The 26,566-nt window shown below is 48.3% G+C and overlaps 1 protein-coding gene across 5 annotated transcripts; it reads right to left on the bottom strand.

Moving 5' to 3' along the window:
- Nucleotides 1-1,230: 1,230 nt before the first annotated feature.
- Nucleotides 1,231-25,199, bottom strand: LOC141074136 (probable N-acetyltransferase 16). 5 transcript variants are annotated; one of them, XM_073561667.1, is made up of 4 exons: nucleotides 24,988-25,199; nucleotides 10,398-10,618; nucleotides 2,029-2,253; nucleotides 1,231-1,857 (listed from the first exon to the last, which is right to left on the bottom strand). In XM_073561667.1, exons 1-4 carry the CDS (start codon nucleotides 25,097-25,099, stop codon nucleotides 1,246-1,248), a joined length of 1,170 nt encoding a protein of 389 aa, XP_073417768.1. In that variant the 5' UTR covers nucleotides 25,100-25,199; the 3' UTR covers nucleotides 1,231-1,245. The 5 variants fall into 5 exon arrangements, with proteins under 5 accessions (XP_073417768.1, XP_073417771.1, XP_073417772.1 ...); XM_073561670.1 differs by having other exon boundaries at nucleotides 10,398-10,613; nucleotides 24,988-25,127; XM_073561671.1 differs by lacking the exon at nucleotides 24,988-25,199 and adding an exon at nucleotides 24,103-24,168.
- Nucleotides 25,200-26,566: the final 1,367 nt, after the last annotated feature.

Consider the following 26,566-nt stretch of genomic DNA (forward strand, 5'->3'; position numbering starts at 1 on the left):
CCAATAGGATTAGGTTAGTTAGGAGGGGTTAGGAAGAAAGAGTAGTTGGGGAGGTTCCTGGAGTTAGTCAGTGTTAGTCGGGAGCAAGGACAGGACAGTCATGGTCAGGAGGGGAAAGTAGTGGAGCCCAGCAGTCCAGCGCCTTAGAGCTGACAGTCACACAGTGTGGAGGAATATCTTGGCAGCATCAGAATGGTAGCAACTAACTTCGTGGGAACCCTAAACGTCCGAGGCCTAGGGCCTGGTAAGGAATGGAAGAGCCATTTCTCGACTTCACCTTCGGAGAGGGAAGCAGGCGGTGAACTCCTGAAGTGGGTTAGTCTGCCAAGTAAGGAAGCTGCGGGATTGGAGGATCCGGTGTATATTTCTGGAGGAGCGAGGGACAGCACAGGGAACAGAATGGTGATATTCTGCAAAGAGTCTTGTGCTGTTCCTGTGACTAAACTGGACGAGCTGAGTAAAATTGTTTTGTTGAAGATGAACCTGGACTCTGACTGTCATTGTGTGCTGTTAAAGAAAAAGGAGCCACGGCCGTGTGGAATGGACCCTGACTTGCAAGTGAGTGAACTACTGTTAATAGAGCAGAGGGTCAGGGTGTGCCTGTATTGCCACCGGCTGATATGACTACCCCACCGGCTTCCATTTCACCAAGCACAATGCTGAGCGTCAGATGGACTGATGTAAAGCCCCCACCACTGTAGCTTCCAGCTTTGCGGGAACAGTTTCAGGAAGGCCCTTTTCTGTTCTCCATAATTCTGCCCAGTGCACAAGGTCCATACAGACTTCGAGGGAGAAGAATATTACCCGGCCTTAGCCCCATCCAACACCACAGGGATGAACTAGATTGGAGATTACGAGTCCGGCCTCTCCCCAACACCAGTGTCTAACGTCATAAATGCTTTTCTGAATGAATGATCACATCTTCCCTCAGATGCTTCCAAAAGCTTCCCCAGAAGAAAAGTGGGAGCCGTTATATCCATATTATTGTCTGTGGATGTAGAATGGGAGGTCTGTAAATGGAGAGGGCACAGTACTTTTCTCCATAGTGTATCTTCTGTTTTTACTTTGGAACTCTTGGAAAACAGATTCATAGAAATGATTTCCATAGCATTTATTACAGCATTTAGTTATAGTAGCTAGAGTATAGATATTAATTGGATGCATTGACAGATATTTTTCATGATAAAAGCAGCCAAACATTGAAGTAAGACCTTACGAAGACACGCAAGTAGAACCCAAGCAACCTTAAATCTCCATTTCCAATATCATCTGTTCCTTCACTATGTGGAATGGAGTCAACCCTTCACACAGTTGTTCAATCTCAGCCCGGAGACTCTCGTCTGCATATAGGACACAGATCACACCACTCCCTGCAGGCAGCGCTTGTACCGCTACCTTCATCTGCTGTAAGATATGGACCTTGGCACAAGATGGGTCATTTCCAAACATGTCAATGTCTAGGCGGTAAATTCCCTTTGCAAAGGGCACTGGATACGGAGGGGTGCCAAGACTAAGAAACCTTTCCATATATGATTGGGTTCCACTAAAGCTGATTGAAATCTCGGAAGTGGATTCTGAGTCACTCGATTCCACAGGATGTGAATACATCCAGACAACTTTTTTATTAAGTAGAAGATGTAGGTTGGACTTCTGAGTGGTAAGAGGGAGCCAGCCTTGAACTAGGAATCCACCAGGAAGCAATTTTTCCCTCGTCTTAGACTCCTCAAAGAATTTGAGAATTTCCTCTTCTCTCAGAACATTTAGCTCTTTTGATCTGTCCAAATTGCTCACTCGAGACTCCAGTAACATCAATGCTGTTTTCAGCTGGTCAGCGGGAAGGAGAATTGGTAACACTGCCTAATGGGGGAACACAAGGGACATTGGAGAGTAGATAAAATGTTAATATGTGAAGTGCAATAAATAGGTATAACAGGTCAGAAATGTGTAATGGGGAGAATGTGTGGAAAATAAGGAGGCAACAGTAAAAGAAGGGAAGATGAAGAGACAAAGTAGATAAACAGAATTCACCTTAGTGTCGATCACTTTGTATTTCATCAGCATGGCAGCCGGTGGATTCTCTCCCCGGGTTAGTCGGACTCTTTTAACCTCTGGGTGGTCAGAATGTAGAGCAGCCAAACAAAACTTCTCAATCAATCCAGCCACTCCTTGTCCTCTCATCCACGGAGCTACCCGAAGACCTTGCAGCACAGCAGTAGTTCCATCATCAACCAATATGAATGACTCGAAGGCCACCTGACAATCCATGATGGGGAAGAAGAACAAGATGAGCTGAAAGTAGCTTCCAGGGATGGACTGGGACAGAAATTCAGCCCTGGCATTTGAAAGCACACAGGCACTTACTATTCCCACCCCTGAGCAACAGATGGGGATATCTATTACTAATATAACGTTACGTGGGAGAAAGCAAGATTTACTACAAGACTATTATTTCTAATAATACCAATAGAGTGAATGCAGACTTTATCTTCAAGCCTGGAGAACCTTTCATCAAAACCCTTGTACTAGGCCTGATATCACCACCATACGGTGACCACATAATGATGATATCAGCTCTGCACCAGTGCTCTGTAGACCATCTATGTGTGTACTGTGTAGGTTCTCACTACTTAAGTTCTTGCTGATTGTCATCACTTTTACTTTTCCTTTCCATTTGACCCAGACCGCCATGACCTCTTCTTCCATCTATAATTCAACCCCGTAAAATGTAACACACAGATGTCCTTGACTTACTGCTTTTCCAGGACCCTCCTCAAATTCTTCCAATTCTACACAAACCATACAGCGCTATTAATAATGCTCTAGACAGTGATAATGCCCCTTCTTTGCCCCAAATAGTAATAGTACCCTCCTATTGTGCCCCACACAATAACAGTGCCCCCTCTGTGCCCCAACACAGTAATAATGTTCCCTCTGTATTTTATCAGAGTAATAATGCTGCGCCTCCTTACAATTACACAGCACCCTATAGAAATAACATCCCCCTGTGCCCCCTTATAATGATAATGCTCCCCTATGCCTCCTTACAGCTATACCACATCATACAGTAATAATGTCCCTCAGTGTTTCCTTTTAATATTTCCCCTGGGCCTCATTTAATAATACTCCCCCTTGAACCCTTATAATAATGACCTCGTACCACTTCATAACAATAAAAACACCCTGATGCTTTATTATTATTATTAGTATTATTATGCCTTCTTTGATTCCCCTATAGTGATAATGACTCGCTTAGTTTTCATACCTTGGCACCGGCCAGCGCAGAAACGCTTTGGCATTACCGTAATCAAAACCATATTAATTATGCAAATTGTCTCTTCAGAGAGGAAGAGGACTAGAACTCTAGTGCCACTTATTGGAGGTAGCAATCCTAAAAGTCAATGTTGACCCTTTAACGAGCCTAGTTACATGACTTAGGATAAAAGCCAAGCCAGAATCTCCATTTGCAGACACTGTGTTTCGGGGTACTGCCCCTCATCAGTGCAAAGTGGGAGAAGATCTGGTTTGGCTGTGAGAGAGACGCCTCTTTATTGTAATAGTGATCCTGAAGAAGGGCATATATATATATATAAAAATATAAATAACAGGCGCCCCATAGCAAATGTCACAGTCACAGAAAGGCGTAACTCCCAACTTTCTAAAGAAGCACACCCCCAGTGCCAACGTCAGCACCCAGGCAAGTGCCGGGGGGGCCCTGAGCAGGTGAGGGCCCACTTGTCATCAGGGACACCAGCGTGCAATGGAGGCCTGGTGCTAACACCTGAGAGTGGGTCCCCCTGCTTGCTCAGGTCCCCGGAACTTGCGATACTCACCTCTCCCCTTTTCTCTGCTGCAGCGTCTTCCACGTCTTCTGACTCTGTGATGTTTCAGGTCAGAGGGCGCGATGACGTCACTAGTGTGCGCTCTCTCCCTGAAAAGTCACAGTGCAGAGAGCCGGAAGATGCTGAGGAGCGGCCAGCGAGGGGAGGTGAATGTTTCATATTTTTTATGTTTGGAGTAATATATGGGGTCCATTCTTTATGGAGCATTATATGGGGCCCATCATATACTGGAGCATTATTAAATCCTTTTGATTTAAAAAGAGAAAACACAGTAGTTTGACAATAAATGGTTTTACCCAAACACTAACCATGAGTGGAGAAAAAGGTTTGGTGTTATCATTCATATTCTCTGAAAAAAAGGACAAGAAAGCAAAAATTCTTCTGGGGTATGTAAACTTTGAGCACAGCTGTATATGGGGCTTATTATTCTGTATGGAGGACTATGTGGTGCCCATAATTTTGTATGGAGGACTATACTGTCCTTTTTCTGACCTATTGTAGAGTTTACAATAGATATCACTCATGTAATGTAAGAAGTGAAATCTTTGGCATTGTACTGTACCCATATTTCTCTGCTGTATCTGTGAATCATGAATTGTGGTATGTGTTATAAAGGCCCACTGAGACTTTTTCACCTGAGGCCCACGACAACCTGGAGCCGGCCCTGACTCCCCCCATCAAAATTTTTATCCTCTTAATATATTGCAATCATCATATTTTACTATATGGCACTCTACACTTACAATTGCTCATTTTGCCTTTCTACCCAGTTAAGGCTAGTTTCACACTAGCGTTTATGAGCGCAGCGACGGCCTGCGCACGGCCGCCGCTAAGCCCTGCCCCCGCCGGTAGCTCCGCCCACCGGTGCATGACGCTGCATGCGCCCCCTATCTTTATCACAGGGGGTGCAGGCCATGCGCAGTATGCGTTTGGCGGTGCATGCGCCTTTTTGACGGTGCGCCGACGCAACCAAACTGCAGCAGGTTGCGTTTGGCGCAGGTCGGCGCACCGTCAAAAGGACGCATGCGCCGCCAAACGCATACTGCGCACGGCCTGCGCCCCCTGTGATAAAGATAGGGGACGCAGGGCGCATGCAGCGTCATGCACCGGTGGGCGGAGCTACCGGCGGGGCGCGGCAGGGGGCGGGGCTTAGCGGCGGCCGTGCGCAGGCCGTCGCTGCGCTCATAAACGCTAGTGTGAAACTAGCCTAATTCTCTTTTCCATTAGGTCTATGACATCACATGATTAAAACCTAACGAGCTGAATCCTTCTAAGCTCAGTGTAGAGACAGGAGGTCAACTTTCTCTGTATGAGTAATGAGTCACTGCAAAAGTCCCTGGCATGGGGGAAGAGGGAGCAGCTAGGACAGGAGTTGAAGAGGGGGAAGATAAATGTAGGGAAAGGAAACTTCCTGTTTTCTACATAGAGCAGAGAAAGGAGAAAAATTAGCAGGGTAGAAAGGCAAAATGAGCAATTTTTTTAAGTACACAGTGCTATATAATATGATGATTGCATTATATGATGAGGATAAAAACTTTGATGGGTGGAATGCTTCTTTAAGACAGGGTGAGGGATATGTATTGCGGCACCTACACATTTATTTTGCCCTCAATGAAGCCCCTAAATTGTCTCACCCACATTGATACCCCTTTCATGACTCCCAAAGATTATGACACCACACACTATAATTGTCCCACAAACCCCACACAGTAATATGGTCACTACATCCCATAATATTCACCACAGCCCACTAATATATAGCATCTTGTCCACCACAGGCCCCTATATAAAGTATGTGTCAATATCAAAGCTTAATATTTTTGGAAGTTGGAGTGGATTTTTTTTAGATTTGGCTATCTTAGGGGGATATCTGTTTGTGCAGGTAACAATTACTGTGCAGAATTATTAGGCAACTTAGTAAAAACCAAATATATACCCATCTCACTTTTATTTTCATCAGGTAAACCAATATAACACAAAATTTAGAAATAAACATTTCTGATATTCAAAAACAAACACTGACCAATATAGCCACCTTTCTTTGCGATGACACTCAAAAGCCTTCCATCCATAGATTCTGTCAGTTGCTTGATCTGTTTACGATCAACATTGCAATGTGCCGCAGCCACTGTTCCGAGAGGTGTAATGTTTTCCTTCCCTGTAGATGTCACATTTTATGAGGGACCACAGGTTCTCTATGGGGTTCAGATCAGGTGAACAAGGGGGCCTTGTCATTATTTTTTCTTCTTTTAGACCTTTACTGGCCAGCCACGCTGTGGAGTATTTGGATGCATGTGATGGAGCATTGTCCTGCATGAAAATCATGTTTTTCTTGAACGATACCGACTTCTTCCTGTATCACAGCTTGAAGAAGGTGTCTTCCAGAACCTGGCACTAGGTCTGGGAGTTGAGCTTCACTCCATCCTCAACCCAAAAAGGTCCCACAAGTTCATCTTTGATGATACCAGCCCATACCAGTATCCAACTTCCACCTTGCTGAGTCGGAGTGGAGCTCTCTGGCCTTTACTGATCCAGCCTCGGGCCCATCCATCTGGCCGATCAAGAGTCACTCTCATTTCATCAGTCCATAAAACCTTAGAAAAATCAGTCTTAAGATACTTCTTGGCCCAGTCTTGACGTATTATCTTATGTTTCTTGTTCAAAGGTGGTCATTTTTCAGCCTTCCTCACCTTGGCCATGTCCCCGAGTATGGCACACCTTGAGCTTTTTGATACTCCAGTAACATTGCAGCTCTGAAATATGGCAAAACTGGTGGCAAATGGCATCTTGGCAGCTTCACGCTTGATTTTCCTCAATTCATGGGCAGTTATTTTGAGCCTTTTTTTATCAACACGCTTCTTGCGACCCTGTTGGCTATTTGCCATGAAACGCTTGATTGTTCGGTGATCACACTTCAAAAAGTTTGGAAATTTCAAGACCGCTGCATCCCTCTGCAAGACATTGCACAATTTTTTTACTTTTCAGAGTCCGTCAGATCTCTCTTCTGACCCATTTTGCCAAAGGAAAGGAAGTTGCCTAATAATTAAGCACACCTTATATAGGGTGTTGATGTCATTAGACCACACCCCTCATTAGAGATGCAAATCACCTGATTTACATAATTGGCATTTGGCTTTCAAGCCTATACAGCTTGCAGTAGGACAACATGTATAAAAAGGATGATGTAATCAAAATTCTCAATTGCCTAATAATTCTGCACACAGTGTATAGTATGTTGGTCCACTCTACAGTCCCCTATGTAGTACGATTATCCCCCAACAGCACCCTATGTAGTATGATGCCCACCTCACAGCCTCCAATATAGTATGATAGTCCACCCCAAAACCAGTATATAGTATGATGTTTAACCTTATAGCCCTCTATATAATATCATGGCCCATACCACAACCCCCAATATAGTATGATGGTCCACCTCACCGACCCCTACATAGTATGATGTCCACCCCACAGCCCCCTACACAGTATGATGGTCCCCCCACAGCCCATTATATAGTATGATGGTCCACCCCACAGCCCCTATATAGTATGATGGTCCACTCACAGCCCCATACATAGGATTGGTTCACCCCAAAGCCCCCTATATAGTATGATGGTCCACCTCACAGCCCCCATTTAGTATGATGTCCAGCCCACAGCCCCCTACATAGTATGATGGTTCACCCCACAGCCCATTATATAGTATGATGGTCCACCACACAGTCCCTTATATAGTATGATGGTCCACCCCACAGCCCATTATATAGTATGATGGTCCACCTCACAGCCCCCTATATAGTATGATGGTCCACCCCACAGCCCATTATATAGTATGATGGTCCACCACACAGTCCCTTATATAGTATGATGGTCCACCCCACAGCCCATTATATAGTATGATGGTCCACCACACAGTCCCTTATATAGTATGATGGTCCACCCCACAGCCCATTATATAGTATGATGGTCCACCTCACAGCCCCCTATATAGTATGATGGTCCACTCACAGCCCCCTATATAGTATGATGGTCCACCTCACAGCCCCCTATATAGTATGATGGTCCACCTCACAGCCCCCTATATAGTATGATGGTCCACTCACAGCCCCCTATATAGTATGATGGTCCACTCACAGCCCCATACATAGTAGGATTAGTTCACCCCACAGCCCATTATACAGTAAGATGTCCACCCACAGCCTCCTATATAGAGTGAAGGTCCACCCACAGCCCCCTATATAGTATAATTGGTTCACCCCACAGCACCCTATATAGTATGATGGTCCCCCACAGCCCCCAAAAATAAAAAACCTTTTACTCATGTAATCTAAACACCTCATCCTTCATCCACTTTTCTATCTGGTCTAGCAGTGGACGCTGTTGGCACGATGTAGTGACATAATTGCACCACCGATATCACCCCCGTGAGGCGTCGGCCTCCATCAGATTGCGATCTAATAGGGAGCCTGCTGCAGTAAGAGACAGAGTCGGTGGCTCTGTTCTCCATCACAACTATTAACAGTATGGGCCAATTCTGTAAACAGCGTAGCACACAATGCAGCCCATGGTCGGGACAGGCCCTCCTGGCATTTGCCAGATGGCCAGTCCGGCCTGGTAGCTTCTAAGAGTCTCTAGTCAATTGTAAAGTCTGAGCACAGTGCGACAATATAGAGGTGACTGGGTCACAAACTTAGGAATCTGTGGGGTCTACACCACTCACCATGTTTGACCAAGGCAGTTAAAATCCTACAGGATTGGAAAAAATAAAGGTTGAATTTTACAATAAATAGACCTTGATAAGTCTTTAAGGGCTACAAATTAATTTTTTTTAAATGTTTTTTTTTTAATCTTTCTGTTCAAGTTTGCTATATTTTATGATCTAACCCTCACATGTTTAATATTTGGTAGAGCGCAATAGAGTATTATGTGTCACCACCATTCCGAGCTTGATAGATGAATGAAGGAGAAATGGAAACTGATGCGGAAATCATTTATCTCTATGGAGACGCTTACGTCCTTTCTTAAAGGTTGATGGATATGGACAAAGAAAGTAGATTATTCTCTGCGTTATTTTTCACAGTTCTTCCTCTCTCAGTCATTGAACAAAAAAAATTCCATGATCAATGTCTAGTAAAAAAGGACTAAAAGTGAAAGGCTTATAAAGTACGAGTAGGTGGCTGGGAAGGATTACTACTTGTGATAAGGGAAAATGGATGGTCTCTGAAAGCTACTAACTACGGAATGACCAAAAAGGGTTCAGAGTACTCGCGTTGTGTTCATAAAGGAGACCGTCATTCAAACGCAGAGTATTTACTGAACGATAACTTGATAATGTTTCTCGAAAATAGCGTTGTTACAGCTGCATCAGTCACAGAAGTTAGAGCCACAAAAGTGAGCATTAAAGGAGAAGTCACGGCAGGACAGACAAGCAGGTCACTCACAATGTGGCAGGTGATTGCATGGGCTGATGCCCTCAAAGCCAGGGCGAAACGATGAGGGAACCCCAGAAAACAGAACATCTGACCAGGGAAGATGCTGGAAAACCATATACTACGGTGGGGCGCGGTCTCGAGCTATGTGACAGGGAGAAGAGTACAGGGAAAGCTGAAGTGACGTACGATATGAAACCTGTTGTTAATGCTGTAATGGATCTGGAAGTGCTGAGAAGATATGAGAGTAAAGTTTTGTGTTTTGAGTTGCACCTGGACTGTGTCTCTGATTATTCAGAAGCAGCCAGAGGTAACTAAGGACCAGAGTGGAGACTCTAATGATGCAGGGAATGAGCAGGCAAGTACGTTGCTTGAAGAATGTAATTTCCACGTGGGAAAGGCCAGGGCATGCAAAAGCCAGCTAGGCTCTGCCACTACTGCTGTCATGGCCCACTCCTACATGCGAATGAGGCCTTATACACAATTTATTAAGGCTTGATCTATGGCAGAACTTTAGGCTCTTGTTAGGCCTCTTGTTCCCATAGCAAATTCCATACCGATATCAGCTCTTTGAAATCACATTGTGGGAGCTGATGCAGTGACAGAGGGAGCAATCTCCCTCTGTCAAACTCCTTATATTCCACGGTCGCTATTTACCATGGCACGTGAGGGTTTAATTGAGCTGGTGTAGAGTGATGGCAGTACTTTCCCCCTGCTATTCTTTCTGGGGTAGAAGTCCTGTTAGACAAAGGAATTTCTAGGACTACAATTCAGTTTTTGAAACTGCTACATTTATTAGGATGTGAAAAGCCAGGGCATTGAGGGGCACTGGTCAAATAAACAAGTCATTGAGAAAGAGAAATGGAACCAAATAATCTGGACCCCAAAATCAAAATGGTCTTACTTAAAAAAAAAAAAAAAAAAAAAGAGTGATTCCCAGAATAATTTTAAGCCTCTTGACAGGTTCTTGTATGTAAATCTCGATGTATGTCTATCATAAAATATTTTTGCCCAGTCAGTGCCAAACGTTAATGGTGACTTCTCACTGATGACTGAGGAGAAGAAGGATTGGATTTGGCTTGTTGGGTTTCGACATGCCTGATCCTTAATTTTTCTATTACCCTTTACTTACCACTTTTCCTTCACACTTGGCCAGAAACATTCTTCTCTGTGGGTCCTTCAGCCAAGCTTGGTACTTAAAAGGCAGATAGTCCGTTCCGTTGTATATCCCACCAGAGATGGACATCACTGCTTCATAGTCTTCAGCCGTGGCAGGTACAAAATCAATTTGTGAAAATGAAGTCTCACCAGACATGGTGTCACCACACGATCCCGATACGAGCTGCAGCTGGACTGACGAGAAAACAAGAAGGTTTTACAGCCAGGCAAAGTTCACCAAGAGAGACACAGCCTGCACCTGTAATCCCATGTGATTCGAGGATTCTGTCTTCGCCGAATAGACAATATGCAGAATTCCTAATGGATTATTTATTAAAACACTTGGAGATTACATAATGGAGCAAACTTTAATTTTTGCGTTTTTCTGGTTTTTTTTTCTTGCTTCCTTTCTTCCAGGAACCATATCTTGTATTTTTCTATTTCCATCGCCGTACAAGGGCTTGTTTTTTTCATGGGAAAATTTTACTTTTGAATAACAGCATTCAGTTTAACATATAATATCGAAAAACAGAAAAAAAATGTCCGGTATATTGGTGGGAAAAAAAAAAAAAAAAGAAGACCTCCCCAATGACGCCATCGATTTTTTTTTTCATTCATTTTGTTAAAATTGGAATCATGATTGTTCAGGTCAGTACCATTACGGCGATACCAAACATCCATAGGTTTTTCTTTAATTATTTCATATCAGCGGTGAAAAATAAACATCAGAAATTTGTAATAATTGGTTTATGTCCCCATATTCTGAGACATATAACTTATTTGTCTTCAATTGATAGAGTGGGGATCAGAGCTTGATTTTTTTTGCTTGGGGAGCTGATATTTTTATTGATACCATTTTGGTGGTAAATTCGATGTTTAAAACTTTAAATCACTTTTCACTGCACTTTTGTAGAGATTTGGTGGCAGAATTAAGCTCTTTATCCGTCTGCACGTTAATGACAAGGCCAATTTTTACAATTCTGACCACTGATAGTTTAGGGTGGTTTCACATTAGCGCTTTTTAAGCGCACGCACGTCCGGGGGTAGCTCCGCCCCCAAGCCGGCTCTCTGCCCGGCGTGCCCGCCCCTTGCTTGTAGCGCCGCCTCCTAGCGCACAGCGGCGCCTGCGATCGGCGCACCCTATCTTTAGCATAGGGTGCGCAGTTCATGCGCAGGCCGTGCGCTAGTTGCGCTTTGACCTGCGCTGCGCACTTTTGACGGTGCGCCGTGCGCGCCAAAATCCGAAAAGTTTGATTTTGGCGTGCACGGCGCAACGTCAAAAGTGCGCAGCGCAGGTCAAAGCGCAACTAGCGCACGGCCTGCGCACGATCTGCGCACCCTATGCTAAAGATAGGGTGCGCCGATCGCAGGCGCCGCTGTGCGCTAGGAGGCGGCGCTACAAGCAAGGGGCGGGCACGCCAGGCAGAGAGCCGGCTCGGGGGCGGAGCTACCCCCGGCCGTGCGTGCGCTTAAAAAGCGCTAATGTGAAACCACCCTTATAAGGTAATAACTCTGGAACACTTCCATGGATCCCGGTGATTCGGAGAATGTTTTTTCATGACATATTGTACTTCATGATAGTGGTAAAATTTCTTAGATATGACTTGTGTTTGTGTAAAAAACAAAAATTTGGCCAAAATTTGGCAATTTTCAAACTTTTAATTTTTATGCCCTTAACCCATTTCTGCCATCAGACGTACTATCCCGTCCATGTGCCCTGGGACTTAATTCCCAGGGACGGGATAGTACATCACAGCGATCAGCGGCGCCCACGTGGTGAGCGCCGCTGATAGCGGCCGGGTGTCAGCTGATTATCATAGCTGACACCCGGCACAATGTGTCAGGGGCGGTCACGGACCGCCCCGACACGTTAACCCCTTGCACACCGCAATCAAACATGATCGCGGTGTACCGGGGGTTAAAGGGAAGCATCGTCAGGGAGGGGGCTCCCACCGTGCTTCCCTGAGCCTCCCACAGCAGCGCAATGTGCAGCGCTGCTGCAGGGGGCTCCATCCCTGCAGGTCTCCGGATCGGTCCAAGATGGCGACGGGGACCTTCGGGGGCCTGCAGGGAGCTGGCTTCCTCATGCCTGCAAAGCGCAGGCAAGGAGGAAGCCTTGTGCAGTGCCTGTGACAGATCGCTGATCTGTCACAGTGATCTGTGATGTCCCAACTGGTACTATGTAATAAAGTTAAAAAAAAAAAAAAATCCCTAATAAATTCATTTTTTGGAAATAAAAAAATAAATAAAAGTAAACATATTTGGTATTGCCGCGTCCGTAACGACCTGCCCTATAAAACTGTCCCATTAGTTAACCCCTTTAGCCAACCCCTTAAAAAATAAAAAACAAAAGCAAAAACTAATGATTTATTATCATACCGCCAAACAAAGTGCAATAACGCGCGATCAAAAAGACGCATATAAATATCCATGGTACCGCTGAAAACGTCATCTTGTCCCCCAAAAAACGAGCCGCCACACAGCATCATCAGAGAAAAAATAAAGTTATAGCTCGCAGAATAAAGCGATGCAAAAATAATTATTTTTTTATATAAAATGGTTTTCATTGCATAAAAGCGCCAAAACATAAAAAACGACCTAAATGAGGTATCGCTGTAACCATACTGACCCGAAGAATAAAACCGCTTTATCAATTTTACCGCACGCGGAACGGTGTAAACGCACCCCCCCAAAAGAAATTCATGAAACGCTGGTTTTTGTTCATTCTGCGTCCCAAAAATCGGAATAAAAAGCGATCAAAAAATGTCACGTGCCCGAAAATGGTACCAATAAAAACGTCAACTCGTCCCGCAAAAAATAAGACCTCACATAACTCGGTGGGTCAAAATACGGAAAAATTATAGCTCTCAATATGTGGTGATGCAAAAACTAGTTTTACAATAAAAAGCGTCTTTTAGCGTGTGACAGCCGCCAAACATAAAAACCGCCATAAATAGTAAATCAAACCCCCCGTTATCACCCCCTTAGTTAGGGAAAAACAATAAAACTAAAAAAAAAGTATTTATTTCCATTTTTCCATTAGGGTTAGGGCTCAGATTAGGGTTAGGGGTGTGTTGGGGTTAGGGTTGGAGTTAGAATTGGGGGTTTCCACTGTTTGGGCACATCAGGTGCTCTCCAAATGCAACATTGCGTCTGATCTCAATTCCAGCCAAATTCTGCGTTGAAAAAGTCAAATGGTGCTCCTTCCCTTCCAAGCTCTGCCATGCGCCCAAACAGGGTTTTACCCCCACATATGGGGTATCAGCCTACTCAGGACAAATTGCAAAACAACTTTTGGGGTCCTATTTCTCCTGTTGCCCTTAGGAAAATAAAAAAATGTGGGCAAAAATATCATTTTTGTGGAAAAAAATGATTTTTATTTTCACGCCCGGGCGTTATAAATTTCTGTGAAGCACTTGGGGGTTCAAAGTGCTCACCACACATCTAGATAAGTTCCGTGGGGGGTCTAGTTTTCAAAATGGGGTCACTTGTGGGGAGTTTAAATAGTTTAGGTACATCAGAGGCTCTCCCAACGCACATGACACCCACAGATCATTCCATCAAAGTCTGCATTCCAAAACATCACTACTTCCCTTCCGAGCCCCGACGTGTGAGCATACAGTAGTTGTCTCCCACATTTGGGGTATCAGCGTACTCAGGACAAATTGGACAACAACTTTTGGGTCCAATTTCTCCTGGTATCCTTGGGAAAGTAAAAAAAAAATTGGTGACTAAAAGATCATGTTTGTTGAAAAAATACGATTTTTTTATTTTCACGCCTGGGCATTATAAACTTCTGTGAAGCCCTTGGGGGTTCAAAGTGCTCACCACACATCTAGATAAGTTCCTTAGGGGGTCTCGTTTCCAAAATGGTGTCACTTATGGGGGGTTTCCACTGTTTTGGTACATCAGGGGTTTTCCAATCGCGACATGGTGTCCGATCTCAATTCCAGCCAAAAAAGTCAAATGGCGCTGCTTCCGTTCCGAGCTCTGCCATGCGCCCAAATAGTCGTTTACACCCACATATGGGGTATCATCGTACTCAGGACAAATTGCGCAATAACTTTTAGGTTCCTGTTACCCTTGGGAAAATAAAAATTGGGGGTGAAAAGATCATTTTTGTGGAAAAATGATTTTTTAATTGTACCGCTGTAGGTTATAAACTTCTGTGAAGCCCTTGTTGGTTCAAAGTTCTCACCACATATCTAGATAAGTTCCTTGGGGGTCTAATTTCCAAAATGGGGTCACTTGTGAGAGGTTTCCACTGTTTAGGTACATCAGGGGCTCTCCAAACCAGACATGGCGTCCGATCTGAATTCTAGCCAATTTTGCATTGAAAAAGTCAAACAGCGCTCCTTCCCTTCTGAGCTCTGCCATGCGCCGAAACAGTGGTTCCCCCCCCACATATCAGGTATCAGCGTACTCAGGACAAATTGCACAATAACTTTTGCAGTCCAATTTCTCCTGTTACCCTTGGTAAAATAAAAAAATTGAACCTGAAGTATTTTTTTTGTGAAAAAATTTAAATGTTCATTTTTTTTAAATATTCAAAAAATTCCTGTGACGCACCTGAAGGGTTAATAAACTTCTTGAATGTGGTTTTGAGCACCTTTAGGGTGTGTGCACACGCTGCGGATTAATCCGCACGGATTTTGCAAAAACCGCAGATAATCCGCAGGTCAAAAGACCTGCGGATTATCTGCGGTTTTGCCTGCGGTTTGGTCCTGCGGATTCACTATCTCCACAATGGTGGAGATAGGAACCCGCAGCGGTTTCCGCAGAAAGAATTGACATGCAATTCTTTCTGCGGATTCAAAACCGCAGCAAATCCGCGCGGATTTTTCCGCAGCGTCGGCACAGCGGTTTTTTTTCCCCATTCATTTGAATGGTACTGTACACCGCAGCTAAAGCTGCTGCGGGTCCGCAACGGCCAAAACCGCTGCGGAAACGCAGCGGAATCCGCAGCGTGTGCACGCACCCTAAGGGGTGCAGTTTTTAGAATGGTGTCACTTTTGGGTATTTTCTATCATATAGACCCCTCAAAGTGGCTTCAAATGTGATGTGGTCCGTAAAAATAAAATGGTGTTGCAAAAATGAGAAATCGCTGGTCAACTTTTAACCCTTATAACTTCCTAAGAAAAAAAAAATTTGGGTTCCAAAATTGTGCTGATGTAAAGTAAACATGTGGGAAATGTTAGTTATCAAGTTTTTTGTGTGCCGTATCTCTGTGATTTAAGGGCATAAAAATTCAAAAGTTGGAAAATTTTCAAAATTTTTGCCCAATTTCCGTTTTTTTCACAAATAAAAGCAAGTTATACACACACAGCTCCGCTCCGCACACCCCATACACACACAGCTCCGCTCCGCACACCCCATACACACGCAGCTCCGCTCCGCACACCCCATACACACGCAGCTCCGCTCCGCACACCCCATACACACGCAGCTCCGCTCCGCACACCCCATACACACGCAGCTCCGCTCCGCACACCCCATACACACGCAGCTCCGCTCCGCACACCCCATACACACGCAGCTCCGCTCCGCACACCCCATACACACGCAGCTCCGCTCCGCACACCCCATACACACGCAGCTCCGCTCCGCACACCCCATACACACACAGCTCCGCTCCGCACACCCCATACACACACAGCTCCGCTCCGCACACCCCATACACACACAGCTCCGCTCCGCACACCCCATACACACACGGTTCCTCTGTACACACACATCTTCGCTCCGTACACCTCATACACACATAGCTCCACTCTGCACACCCCATACACACACACATCTTCGCTCCATACACCTCATACACACACAGCTCTGCTACAGCCACACTGTAAACCTCTCCTGACCCCACACAGAAACTTTACCTCATCCAGCACCATGACAACCAGCACAGCAAAGTCCTGCAGACAACGAGGCTCCTGATCATGTGACTCCTGACTCCTCCCCTCCTTTGACCTCATCACAGGTCCCACATTGCAGGCTGCGGGGGGGTCCATCTGGGAGGGCGATAATGGGGGGGGCGTGGCGGCTCAATGCGGGGCACGGGGCGTCAGAAACGGAACTGTCCCGTGAGAATCGGCATGGTTCGGACTTGGGAGATAACATGGTCTGACCTGCAGTCCCCTGACTCCCCCCGGCCCAGTCGCAGTGGCGACCGCGGTAGTTACACCCCTGCTCTGCGCTCTATGCCTGACCCAGCTTGACTTGATTCTCTTCCTGGACTCAGACCCTTTGCCTGTGACCTGACTTCGCTTGTGCCTGCTCCCTGTAAACTGATTTGTCTTTCTGGCTTTCCTGACCTCGGATCGTGTATTGACTTAGTCTCTGACTTCCCTTTGTCGTACTGCGCCATTTCCTGGACCTGACCGCGGATTGTTTGACCTCCCTTTACTTACAGTAAGTAGTATATATATTTAGTACTATGACTTGCGTCACAACCAGCCTGGAAAGCACAGAGCGCATATTTGATCGTAAGTTACAAACCCACGGCATACTAACATTGCATCACCAATGAGCATTCTCTAATACCAAGTAATAAATCCTCTAATAGATCTTCACTGAGTGGCTTTGAACTTGATACGGAGGGCTACAATTATTAGCCTTGTGCTCACAGAGCTCAGCACTCATTCCTCTTATGTAGCTAGATCAGTCTATACTGTATATGCCATATATATTTATTTTTCTAAATCCAATTTGTATGTGCTTTGAGAAGTTTACCCATCCGTGATTTACTATAAGCATCCATCTGCACCCTGACCAAGGGGCAATTTGTTATAGGAATCAGTGCAACAGGCTTTTTACTTATAGGCCTTGGGTCACACTAACCGACGCAAAATACGGTCCGTAGTTTACAGGCGTAATATGGATGAATGACCCCTAAACAGTGCTCCGTATGTCATCCGTAATCAAGGTGTGGTCGCGTATTTTGCGCATGTCAGCATCCGTATGTAATCCGTATGGCGAGATTTTCTCGCAGGCTTGCAAAATGGACATTTAACGGTTTTGAGGCCTGCTAACTATTTAACTCATTAGCCTGCACCCTATTTATACACTCAGGAACAGGTGGCTGCCTCCATTCTGTCCATTTGTGACCTTGCCTTGACTAGGTGTGTTTGTGTTGTATGTGCAACATGGCCGACAGTCTGACTTTCACCACAACTGAGCAGGTTCTCTTCAACTGGCTTTTGTCACGCCGCTTTGGGCAACCATACCCAGTGATAGTGGATCCGCAGAGGAGGAGACGCATGTGGGTCCATCCACTTTTGAGGCACCGACTCACAAGAGGTCATTTTCACCGCCTCTGTTCTTCTCTGCGGGATCATCCGGAGAAATTCTACCAATACTGTCGCATGAGCATTTCCACATTTGATCGACTCTTGGAGACAGTGCGCCCTGGGATGACCTTTCAGGACAAAAGGATGCGCAAAGCCATATCTGCAGAGGTGCGACTTCTACTCACAATACGGTTTGTGCTACACAACCACATTCTCTATGTTCATGATGTGTTGGCTAAAGTATGTATTTTTGGCTTATTAGACTAAGTTTAATGCCCTCATCTTATTCCAGATATGTTTAAGCTTACAGACCAGAATGTTATGTGGAATATGTCCTGAATATCACGTAGTCATTGTGCGACCAAATATGTGTGTTAGTAGATCTGAAATCCTAACAAGTTTGGTATGTATGTACCTGTTGTTTTTTTTTTTGTAATTTGTGCATTCTAAAATCATCCTTTTCTGTTGTTCTTCAGCTTCCTGGCCACTGGCCTGTCTTATGCCGCCCTCCACCATGAGTTTCTGATTGGTAGATCTACCATTTCAGGCATAGTGAGGTCAACATGTACAGAAATCTGGACAAGACTCCATCAAGTGGTCATGCCCGAGCCCAGGATGGAAGACTGGTTGAGGATATCAAGGGACTTTGAGGAGGACTGCCAGTTTCCAAATTGTATTGGGGCCCTTGATGGCAAACATATCCGGGTGCGTAAGCCGCCCACCTCTGGCTCCCAATTCTTCAATTCTAAACAATACTTTTCTGTTGTATTGTTGGCTCTGGCCGACCCTCAATACAAGTTTATAATTCATAATATTAGTGTGCGCTTGAAACACTCATAAAGAAGAGGGAAATCTAAATTAGGTGGTTATGAGGAAGAAGACAATTAGTCTTTGAAGCATGTTGGAAAGTCCATTGGTCCCCGCCGCAAACACCAGCAAGTGAAACCGATGTGGTCATGTGCTGACTCACATCACGAAGGTCCTGTACACCTGGAGCAGCTCACAGACGCCGGGAGCACGAGAGGCCGCTCACGTCTGCTCCACAGCTGGAGGTGCACTGACAGGAGGCTGCCACCGGCCGGGGCAGCCCCTGTAACTCGTCTATACCCCAGTGTACAAACCCCCCCCCCCTCCCCCTCTTTTTCCAAGCGCTGGAGCAAAAAGCGCTATTTTAACCTGCACCGCTTACTGGAGTGAGGACTTCACATCGCATTCTCTTTACAGGTACCGCTCTCTGACTTGTGCATTTACTATTGCGGCTACTCTGCACAGCCGTTCACAGGCTGCAATTTGACTTTTTTTTTAGCTGCTATCAGGGAGAAGTACCCTGCAGTATATAACCTGTTCAGTGATTTCATGTTTTTACCCTCACTCATGCCTTTTTAGTTTTTAATGATTGTTCAGGTTGGAACTAAGATTGCCACCAGTATATATATATATTAATTTTTTTTTTTTTTCCCTTAAGCACTTCTTCTGAGGTCTTACAATTGTCTATTTCTAATTGCTATTTTCTCGCTATTATCCAGCTACATATAGAGCACTTATAAGAGCTGTGTGTGTATGGGGTGTGCAGAGCGGAGCTGTGTGTGTATGGGGTGTGCAGAGCGGAGCTGTGTGTGTATGGGGTGTGCAGAGCGGAGCTGTGTGTGTATGGGGTGTGCAGAGCGGAGCTGTGTGTGTATGGGGTGTGCAGAGCGGAGCTGGGTGTGTATGGGGTGTGCAGAGCGGAGCTGGGTGTGTATGGGGTGTGCAGAGCGGAGCTGGGTGTGTACGGAGCGGAGCCATGTGTTCATGGAGTGTGCAGAGCGGAGCTGTGTGTGTATGGGGTGTGCAGAGCGGAGCTGTGTGTGTATGGGGTGTGCAGAGCGGAGCTGGGTGTGTATGGGGTGTGCAGAGCGGAGCTGGGTGTGTATGGGGTGTGCAGAGCGGAGCTGGGTGTGTATGGGGTGTGCAGAGCGGAGCTGGGTGTGTACGGAGCGGAGCCATGTGTTCATGGAGTGTGCAGAGCGGAGCTGTGTGTGTATGGGGTGTGCAGAGCGGAGCTGTGTGTGTATGGGGTGTGCAGAGCGGAGCTGTGTGTGTATGGGGTGTGCAGAGCGGAGCTGGGTGTGTATGGGGTGTGCAGAGCGGAGCTGGGTGTGTATGGGGTGTGCAGAGCGGAGCTGGGTGTGTATGGGGTGTGCAGAGCGGAGCTGGGTGTGTACGGAGCGGAGCCATGTGTTCATGGAGTGTGCAGAGCGGAGCTGTGTGTGTATGGGGTGTGCAGAGCGGAGCTGTGTGTGTATGGGGTGTGCAGAGCGGAGCTGTGTGTGTATGGGGTGTGCAGAGCGGAGCTGGGTGTGTATGGGGTGTGCAGAGCGGAGCTGGGTGTGTACGGAGCGGAGCCATGTGTTCATGGAGTGTGCAGAGCGGAGCTGTGTGTGTATGGGGTGTGCAGAGCGGAGCTGTGTGTGTATGGGGTGTGCAGAGCGGAGCTGTGTGTGTATGGGGTGTGCAGAGCGGAGCTGTGTGTGTATGGGGTGTGCAGAGCGGAGCTGTGTGTGTATGGGGTGTGCAGAGCGGAGCTGTGTGTGTATGGGGTGTGCAGAGCGGAGCTGTGTGTGTATGGGGTGTGCAGAGCGGAGCTGTGTGTGTATGGGGTGTGCAGAGCGGAGCTGTGTGTGTATGGGGTGTGCAGAGCGGAGCTGTGTGTGTATGGGGTGTGCAGAGCGGAGCTGTGTGTGTATGGGGTGTGCAGAGCGGAGCTGTGTGTGTATGGGGTGTGCAGAGCGGAGCTGTGTGTGTATGGGGTGTGCAGAGCGGAGCTGTGTGTGTATGGGGTGTGCAGAGCGGAGCTGTGTGTGTATGGGGTGTGCAGAGCGGAGCCGTGTGTGTATGGGGTGTGCAGAGCGGAGCCGTGTGTGTATGGGGTGTGCAGAGCGGAGCCGTGTGTGTATGGGGTGTGCGGAGCGGAGCCGTGTGTGTATGGGGTGTGCGGAGCGGAGCCGTGTGTGTATGGGGTGTGCGGAGCGGAGCCGTGTGTGTATGGGGTGTGCGGAGCGGAGCCGTGTGTGTATGGGGTGTGCGGAGCGGAGCCGTGTGTGTATGGGGTGTGCAGAGCGGAGCCGTGTGTGTATGGGGTGTGCAGAGCGGAGCCGTGTGTGTATGGGGTGTGCAGAGCGGAGCCGTGTGTGTATGGGGTGTGCAGAGCGGAGCCGTGTGTGTATGGGGTGTGCAGAGCGGAGCCGTGTGTGTATGGGGTGTGCAGAGCGGAGCCGTGTGTGTATGGGGTGTGCAGAGCGGAGCCGTGTGTGTATGGGGTGTGCAGAGCGGAGCCGTGTGTGTATGGGGTGTGCAGAGCGGAGCCGTGTGTGTATGGGGTGTGCAGAGCGGAGCCGGGTGTGTATGGGGTGTGCAGAGCGGAGCCGGGTGTGTATGGGGTGTGCAGAGCGGAGCCGGGTGTGTATGGGGTGTGCAGAGCGGAGCCGGGTGTGTATGGGGTGTGCAGAGCGGAGCCGGGTGTGTATGGGGTGTGCAGAGCGGAGCCGGGTGTGTATGGGGTGTGCAGAGCGGAGCCGGGTGTGTATGGGGTGTGCAGAGCGGAGCCGGGTGTGTATGGGGTGTGCAGAGCGGAGCCGGGTGTGTATGGGGTGTGCAGAGCGGAGCTGTGTGTTCATGGAGTGTGCAGAGCGGAGCCGTGTGTGTATGGGGTGTGCGGAGCGGAGCCGTGTGTGTATGGGGTGTACGGAGCGGAGCCGTGTGTGTATGGGGTGTGCGGAGCGGAGCCGTGTGTGTATGGGGTGTGCAGAGCGGAGCCGTGTGTGTATGGGGTGTGCAGAGCGGAGCCGTGTGTGTATGGGGTGTGCAGAGCGGAGCCGGGTGTGTATGGGGTGTGCAGAGCGGAGCCGGGTGTGTATGGGGTGTGCAGAGCGGAGCCGGGTGTGTATGGGGTGTGCAGAGCGGAGCCGGGTGTGTATGGGGTGTGCAGAGCGGAGCCGGGTGTGTATGGGGTGTGCAGAGCGGAGCCGGGTGTGTATGGGGTGTGCAGAGCGGAGCTGGGTGTGTATGGGGTGTGCAGAGCGGAGCTGGGTGTGTACGGAGCGGAGCCATGTGTTCATGGAGTGTGCAGAGCGGAGCTGTGTGTGTATGGGGTGTGCAGAGCGGAGCTGTGTGTGTATGGGGTGTGCAGAGCGGAGCTGTGTGTGTATGGGGTGTGCAGAGCGGAGCTGGGTGTGTATGGGGTGTGCAGAGCGGAGCTGGGTGTGTATGGGGTGTGCAGAGCGGAGCTGGGTGTGTACGGAGCGGAGCCATGTGTTCATGGAGTGTGCAGAGCGGAGCTGTGTGTGTATGGGGTGTGCAGAGCGGAGCTGTGTGTGTATGGGGTGTGCAGAGCGGAGCCGGGTGTGTATGGGGTGTGCAGAGCGGAGCCGGGTGTGTATGGGGTGTGCAGAGCGGAGCCGGGTGTGTATGGGGTGTGCAGAGCGGAGCCGGGTGTGTATGGGGTGTGCAGAGCGGAGCCGGGTGTGTATGGGGTGTGCAGAGCGGAGCTGTGTGTTCATGGAGTGTGCAGAGCGGAGCCGTGTGTGTATGGGGTGTGCGGAGCGGAGCCGTGTGTGTATGGGGTGTACGGAGCGGAGCCGTGTGTGTATGGGGTGTGCGGAGCGGAGCCGTGTGTGTATGGGGTGTGCAGAGCGGAGCCGTGTGTGTATGGGGTGTGCAGAGCGGAGCCGTGTGTGTATGGGGTGTGCAGAGCGGAGCCGGGTGTGTATGGGGTGTGCAGAGCGGAGCCGGGTGTGTATGGGGTGTGCAGAGCGGAGCCGGGTGTGTATGGGGTGTGCAGAGCGGAGCCGGGTGTGTATGGGGTGTGCAGAGCGGAGCCGGGTGTGTATGGGGTGTGCAGAGCGGAGCCGTGTGTGTATGGGGTGTGCAGAGCGGAGCCGTGTGTGTATGGGGTGTGCAGAGCGGAGCCGGGTGTGTATGGGGTGTGCAGAGCGGAGCCGGGTGTGTATGGGGTGTGCAGAGCGGAGCCGGGTGTGTATGGGGTGTGCAGAGCGGAGCCGGGTGTGTATGGGGTGTGCAGAGCGGAGCCGGGTGTGTATGGGGTGTGCAGAGCGGAGCCGGGTGTGTATGGGGTGTGCAGAGCGGAGCCGGGTGTGTATGGGGTGTGCAGAGCGGAGCCGGGTGTGTATGGGGTGTGCAGAGCGGAGCTGTGTGTTCATGGAGTGTGCAGAGCGGAGCCGTGTGTGTATGGGGTGTGCAGAGCGGAGCCGTGTGTGTATGGGGTGTGCAGAGCGGAGCCGCGTGTGTATGGGGTGTGCAGAGCGGAGGTGCGTGTGTATGGGGTGTGCAGAGCGGAGGTGCGTGTGTATGGGGTGTGCAGAGCGGAGCTGCGTGTGTATGGGGTGTGCAGAGCGGAGCTGCGTGTGTATGGGGTGTGCAGAGCGGAGCTGCGTGTGTATGGGGTGTGCAGAGCGGAGCTGCGTGTGTATGGGGTGTGCAGAGCGGAGCTGCGTGTGTATGGGGTGTGCAGAGCGGAGCTGCGTGTGTATGGGGTGTGCAGAGCGGAGCTGCGTGTGTATGGGGTGTGCAGAGCGGAGCTGCGTGTGTATGGGGTGTGCAGAGCGGAGCCGCGTGTGTATGGGGTGTGCAGAGCGGAGCCATGTGTTCATGGGGTGTGCAGAGCGGAGCTGGGTGTGTACGGAGCGGAGCCATGTGTTCATGGAGTGTGCAGAGCGGAGCTGTGTGTGTATGGGGTGTGCGGCGCGTAGAAAAAAAACAGGCAGAGATGCTTACCTGTATAGACAGACCTCAATACAAATGCATCAGAGTGCAGCGGACCCAAGTAAAATGGCAACTGCACAGGTGTATAAATACCAAATGAAGCAGCCAGCCTACAATCAGGGATTGGCCGTGTGGTACACCAGTGCAGAAAAAATAATCCGCAGGTGGCAGTGTTCACACAGGGAATGCAGAGCGTATGGTTCACAGCCTCTTAGCCCTGTTTCACACATCCGTTTTTTGTGTCCGCCAAACGGATCCGTTTCCGTTTTTTGCCGCTAACGGAACAGTTAGGATCTGTCTTTTTGACGGATCCGCGGTAGCCGCTAATGCAAGTCTATGGGGGAAAAAAACGGATCCGCCAAAAACATGGCAGATCCGTTTAACGGAAAACGACAGATTTAAAAAAACAGAAGTGTGATCCAGGCCTAAGTAACACCATATAGGGGGGCTGCCCAGTGATAACTAGAATGCATCCCGTGTGAACAGAGGCCACAGTTTACAGAACCATTTGGGCCCAACTGCACCCTGAAAAGATATACAGTGCACAACAAACATATCAATATATGTAAGGTATTGGTTAATATTATGGCCATAATACATAAGCTGCAAACTAACGTCAAAGTTCCTTACACTTGCCAGTCCTACTCCAACATGAAAACCACAGAAAGAGGAAAAAATCCTCCAATATTTGAGAAAAAAACAAAAACAGGCTGCAATGCTTACCTGTATAGACAGACCTCAATACAAATGCAGCGGACCCAAGTAAAATGGCAACTGCACAGGTGCAATAATACCTAATGAGACAGCCAGCCTACAATCAGGGATTGGCCGTGTGGCACACCAGTGCAAAAAAATAATCCGTATGTGGCAATGTTCACACAGGGAAGCATAGCCATGGGTGTACGGAGCGGAGCCGCGCGTGTGCGAGGTGTACGGAGCGGAGCCGCGCGTGTGCGAGGTGTACGGAGCGGAGCCGCGCGTGTGCGAGGTGTACGGAGCGGAGCCGCGCGTGTGCGAGGTGTACGGAGCGGAGCCGCGCGTGTGCGAGGTGTACGGAGCGGAGCCGCGCGTGTGCGAGGTGTACGGAGCGGAGCCGCGCGTGTGCGAGGTGTACGGAGCGGAGCCGCGCGTGCGCGAGGTGGACGGGGCAGAGATGTGCGTGTATTTTGGCATGGGGGCCCCATTTGAAAGTTTGCATTGGGGCCCATAACTTTGTAGATACGCCACTGGCGCAGAGGGATCAATCTTCCACAGGCAAAAGCAAGTGTATGATTGACACTGGGAGGAGGAACTAGCATGCTTAAGTGGAAGCTTGATTAAGGAAAATGAACACAGGTGATTGCAGCAGAGACTGACAGCCCCGACACAAAGTAACAAAAAGACAGAAAGAGAGTGGAAATCCTGACTCTGGTGATTATAGACACAAATACCAAGTTTAGAATCTCACGTGAAATACTTTCAAGCGCTCTCATTGGTGATGCAGTGTTATTAAACTTAAAAATGAGCGGTACTCACTCAGCTTTAGGTCGGTGTAGAATCCTGCCTGCAGCGATGTTGCTGTGATGAGCGCTGCGTCCTTAGACAGACACACGCTTCCGCGAGTCAGCAGGGGAAGGAGAAGCCGCATGTGCAGAGCCAGTGCACACTCCAGCCGGTAGCCTCCTTGGATACCTGAATCCAAGATGTACGGCTTCACTGGAAAAAGAGTGTGGCATCACACAGTACGGTGTCCAGAAGGAGCCAAAAAGGAAACCAATGCATTTCAGGGAATCGTGTGCTCCACTTCGTCAGGGTATTTGCTCCAGGCTGAACATAGGGAGCCTATTGTAATCTAGGACGATTCGCCTCCTTTGTCAGAGAATTCCTTAACCCCTCAAGTGCTCCTTTCAGTGGTGAACAGCCTATTGTATTATAAATAGAGTTGAGCGAAACGGGTCGAAAAAATTCAAAAGTCACCGACTTTCGCCAAACGCGGGTTTCATGAAACGAAACCCGACCTTAGCGTGAGGTCGGCGACCAGAGCGCCAAAGTCGCGTTTCAAAAGATGCTTTAGCGCCCTTTTTCAGCCAATCAGGAAGAACAGACACTGTGGGCAACGTGATGACATTGGCAGCGGTCACCACCATCTTTGAGAAGGGCATGCAAGTGATTGGCTTGCTTTGGGGGCGTGACAGGGGGTATAAAAGGGCGTGCACGCCGACCGCCATCTTACTTATGCTGATCTCAGAATAGGGAGAGCTGCTGCTGATGATGATGATTCTGTAGGGAGAGCGTTAGGAAGGCAAAAAGAAAAAAAAAAACTGCTTCTGCTGATAGTGCTTTTTACTGTAGTTAGTGTGCAGTGAAAGGTGAAGATTTTTGCTTTTGTGCAGCAGCGCTGGTGGTGATTAGCCTGCCGTTTAAGGCTTGCTGCATTGCTGTGCGCACACTGGTGTTCAAACTGCTTTTTTAAAAGCAATCCAAATTTTACTGTTTTGTCCTGGTGAGGTGTACTGAGCGTTCATTTTTTCACACACCGTACAGCGGTGTACGCTCCTCACACAGTACTGTGTACCGGCTGTTATCACGGCAAAATTGAAGCTGTGTGTGACTCTGTAAGGAAAAGCCGCGGACTTTGTCCGTTCTTACAGACCTACACCTTAGAGTTTTGTCCGTTTTTCAAACAGTTTCGTATATTTGCTGTTTGATTACATTCAAAACTAGAGAGAGACAGCGTGTGTCAGTCCATATACAAAAACACGGAGCTTGACAATCTGTGTGTGACTCTGTAAGGAAAAGTCGAGGAGTTTGTCCGTTCTTACAGACCTACACTCTATGGAGATTCCAATTCTGCCCAATTCTATATACACCTTGTAGTTTGTCATACACTAGGCAATTTTTGCCTGTTACATTGTGGTGTAATATACACAGGGCCTGACAGAATACAACTGTGTCCTGAAGTCTGTAGAGAGATTCCAATTCTCCCCAGTCCTCTATACCCTTTTTTACACCATCCAGAATCAGCCTGTTAATTTGAGGTGTAATATACCCAGGGCCTGACAGAATCCAACTGTGTCCTGAAGTCTGTAGAGAGATTCCATTTCTCCCCAGTCCT

The sequence above is a fragment of the Dendrobates tinctorius genome, unplaced genomic scaffold (assembly GCF_039654945.1).
Source record: "Dendrobates tinctorius isolate UK_male_01 unplaced genomic scaffold, ASM3965494v1 ptg000324l, whole genome shotgun sequence".
Lineage (NCBI taxonomy): Eukaryota > Metazoa > Chordata > Amphibia > Anura > Dendrobatidae > Dendrobates > Dendrobates tinctorius.

Bases quoted from the DNA above. Each gene is read 5' to 3' on its own strand.
- LOC141074136 (XM_073561667.1), bottom strand. From the start codon at position 25,099: ATGCGGCTTCTCCTTCCCCTGCTGACTCGCGGAAGCGTGTGTCTGTCT. The intron at 10,619-24,987 runs GTGAGTACCGCT...TTTTCTCGTCAG, and splicing joins CTACACCGACCTAAAGCTGA to TCCAGCTGCAGCTCGTATCG. The intron at 1,858-2,028 runs GTGAATTCTGTT...TTCCCCCATTAG, and splicing joins ACAAAGTGATCGACACTAAG to GCAGTGTTACCAATTCTCCT.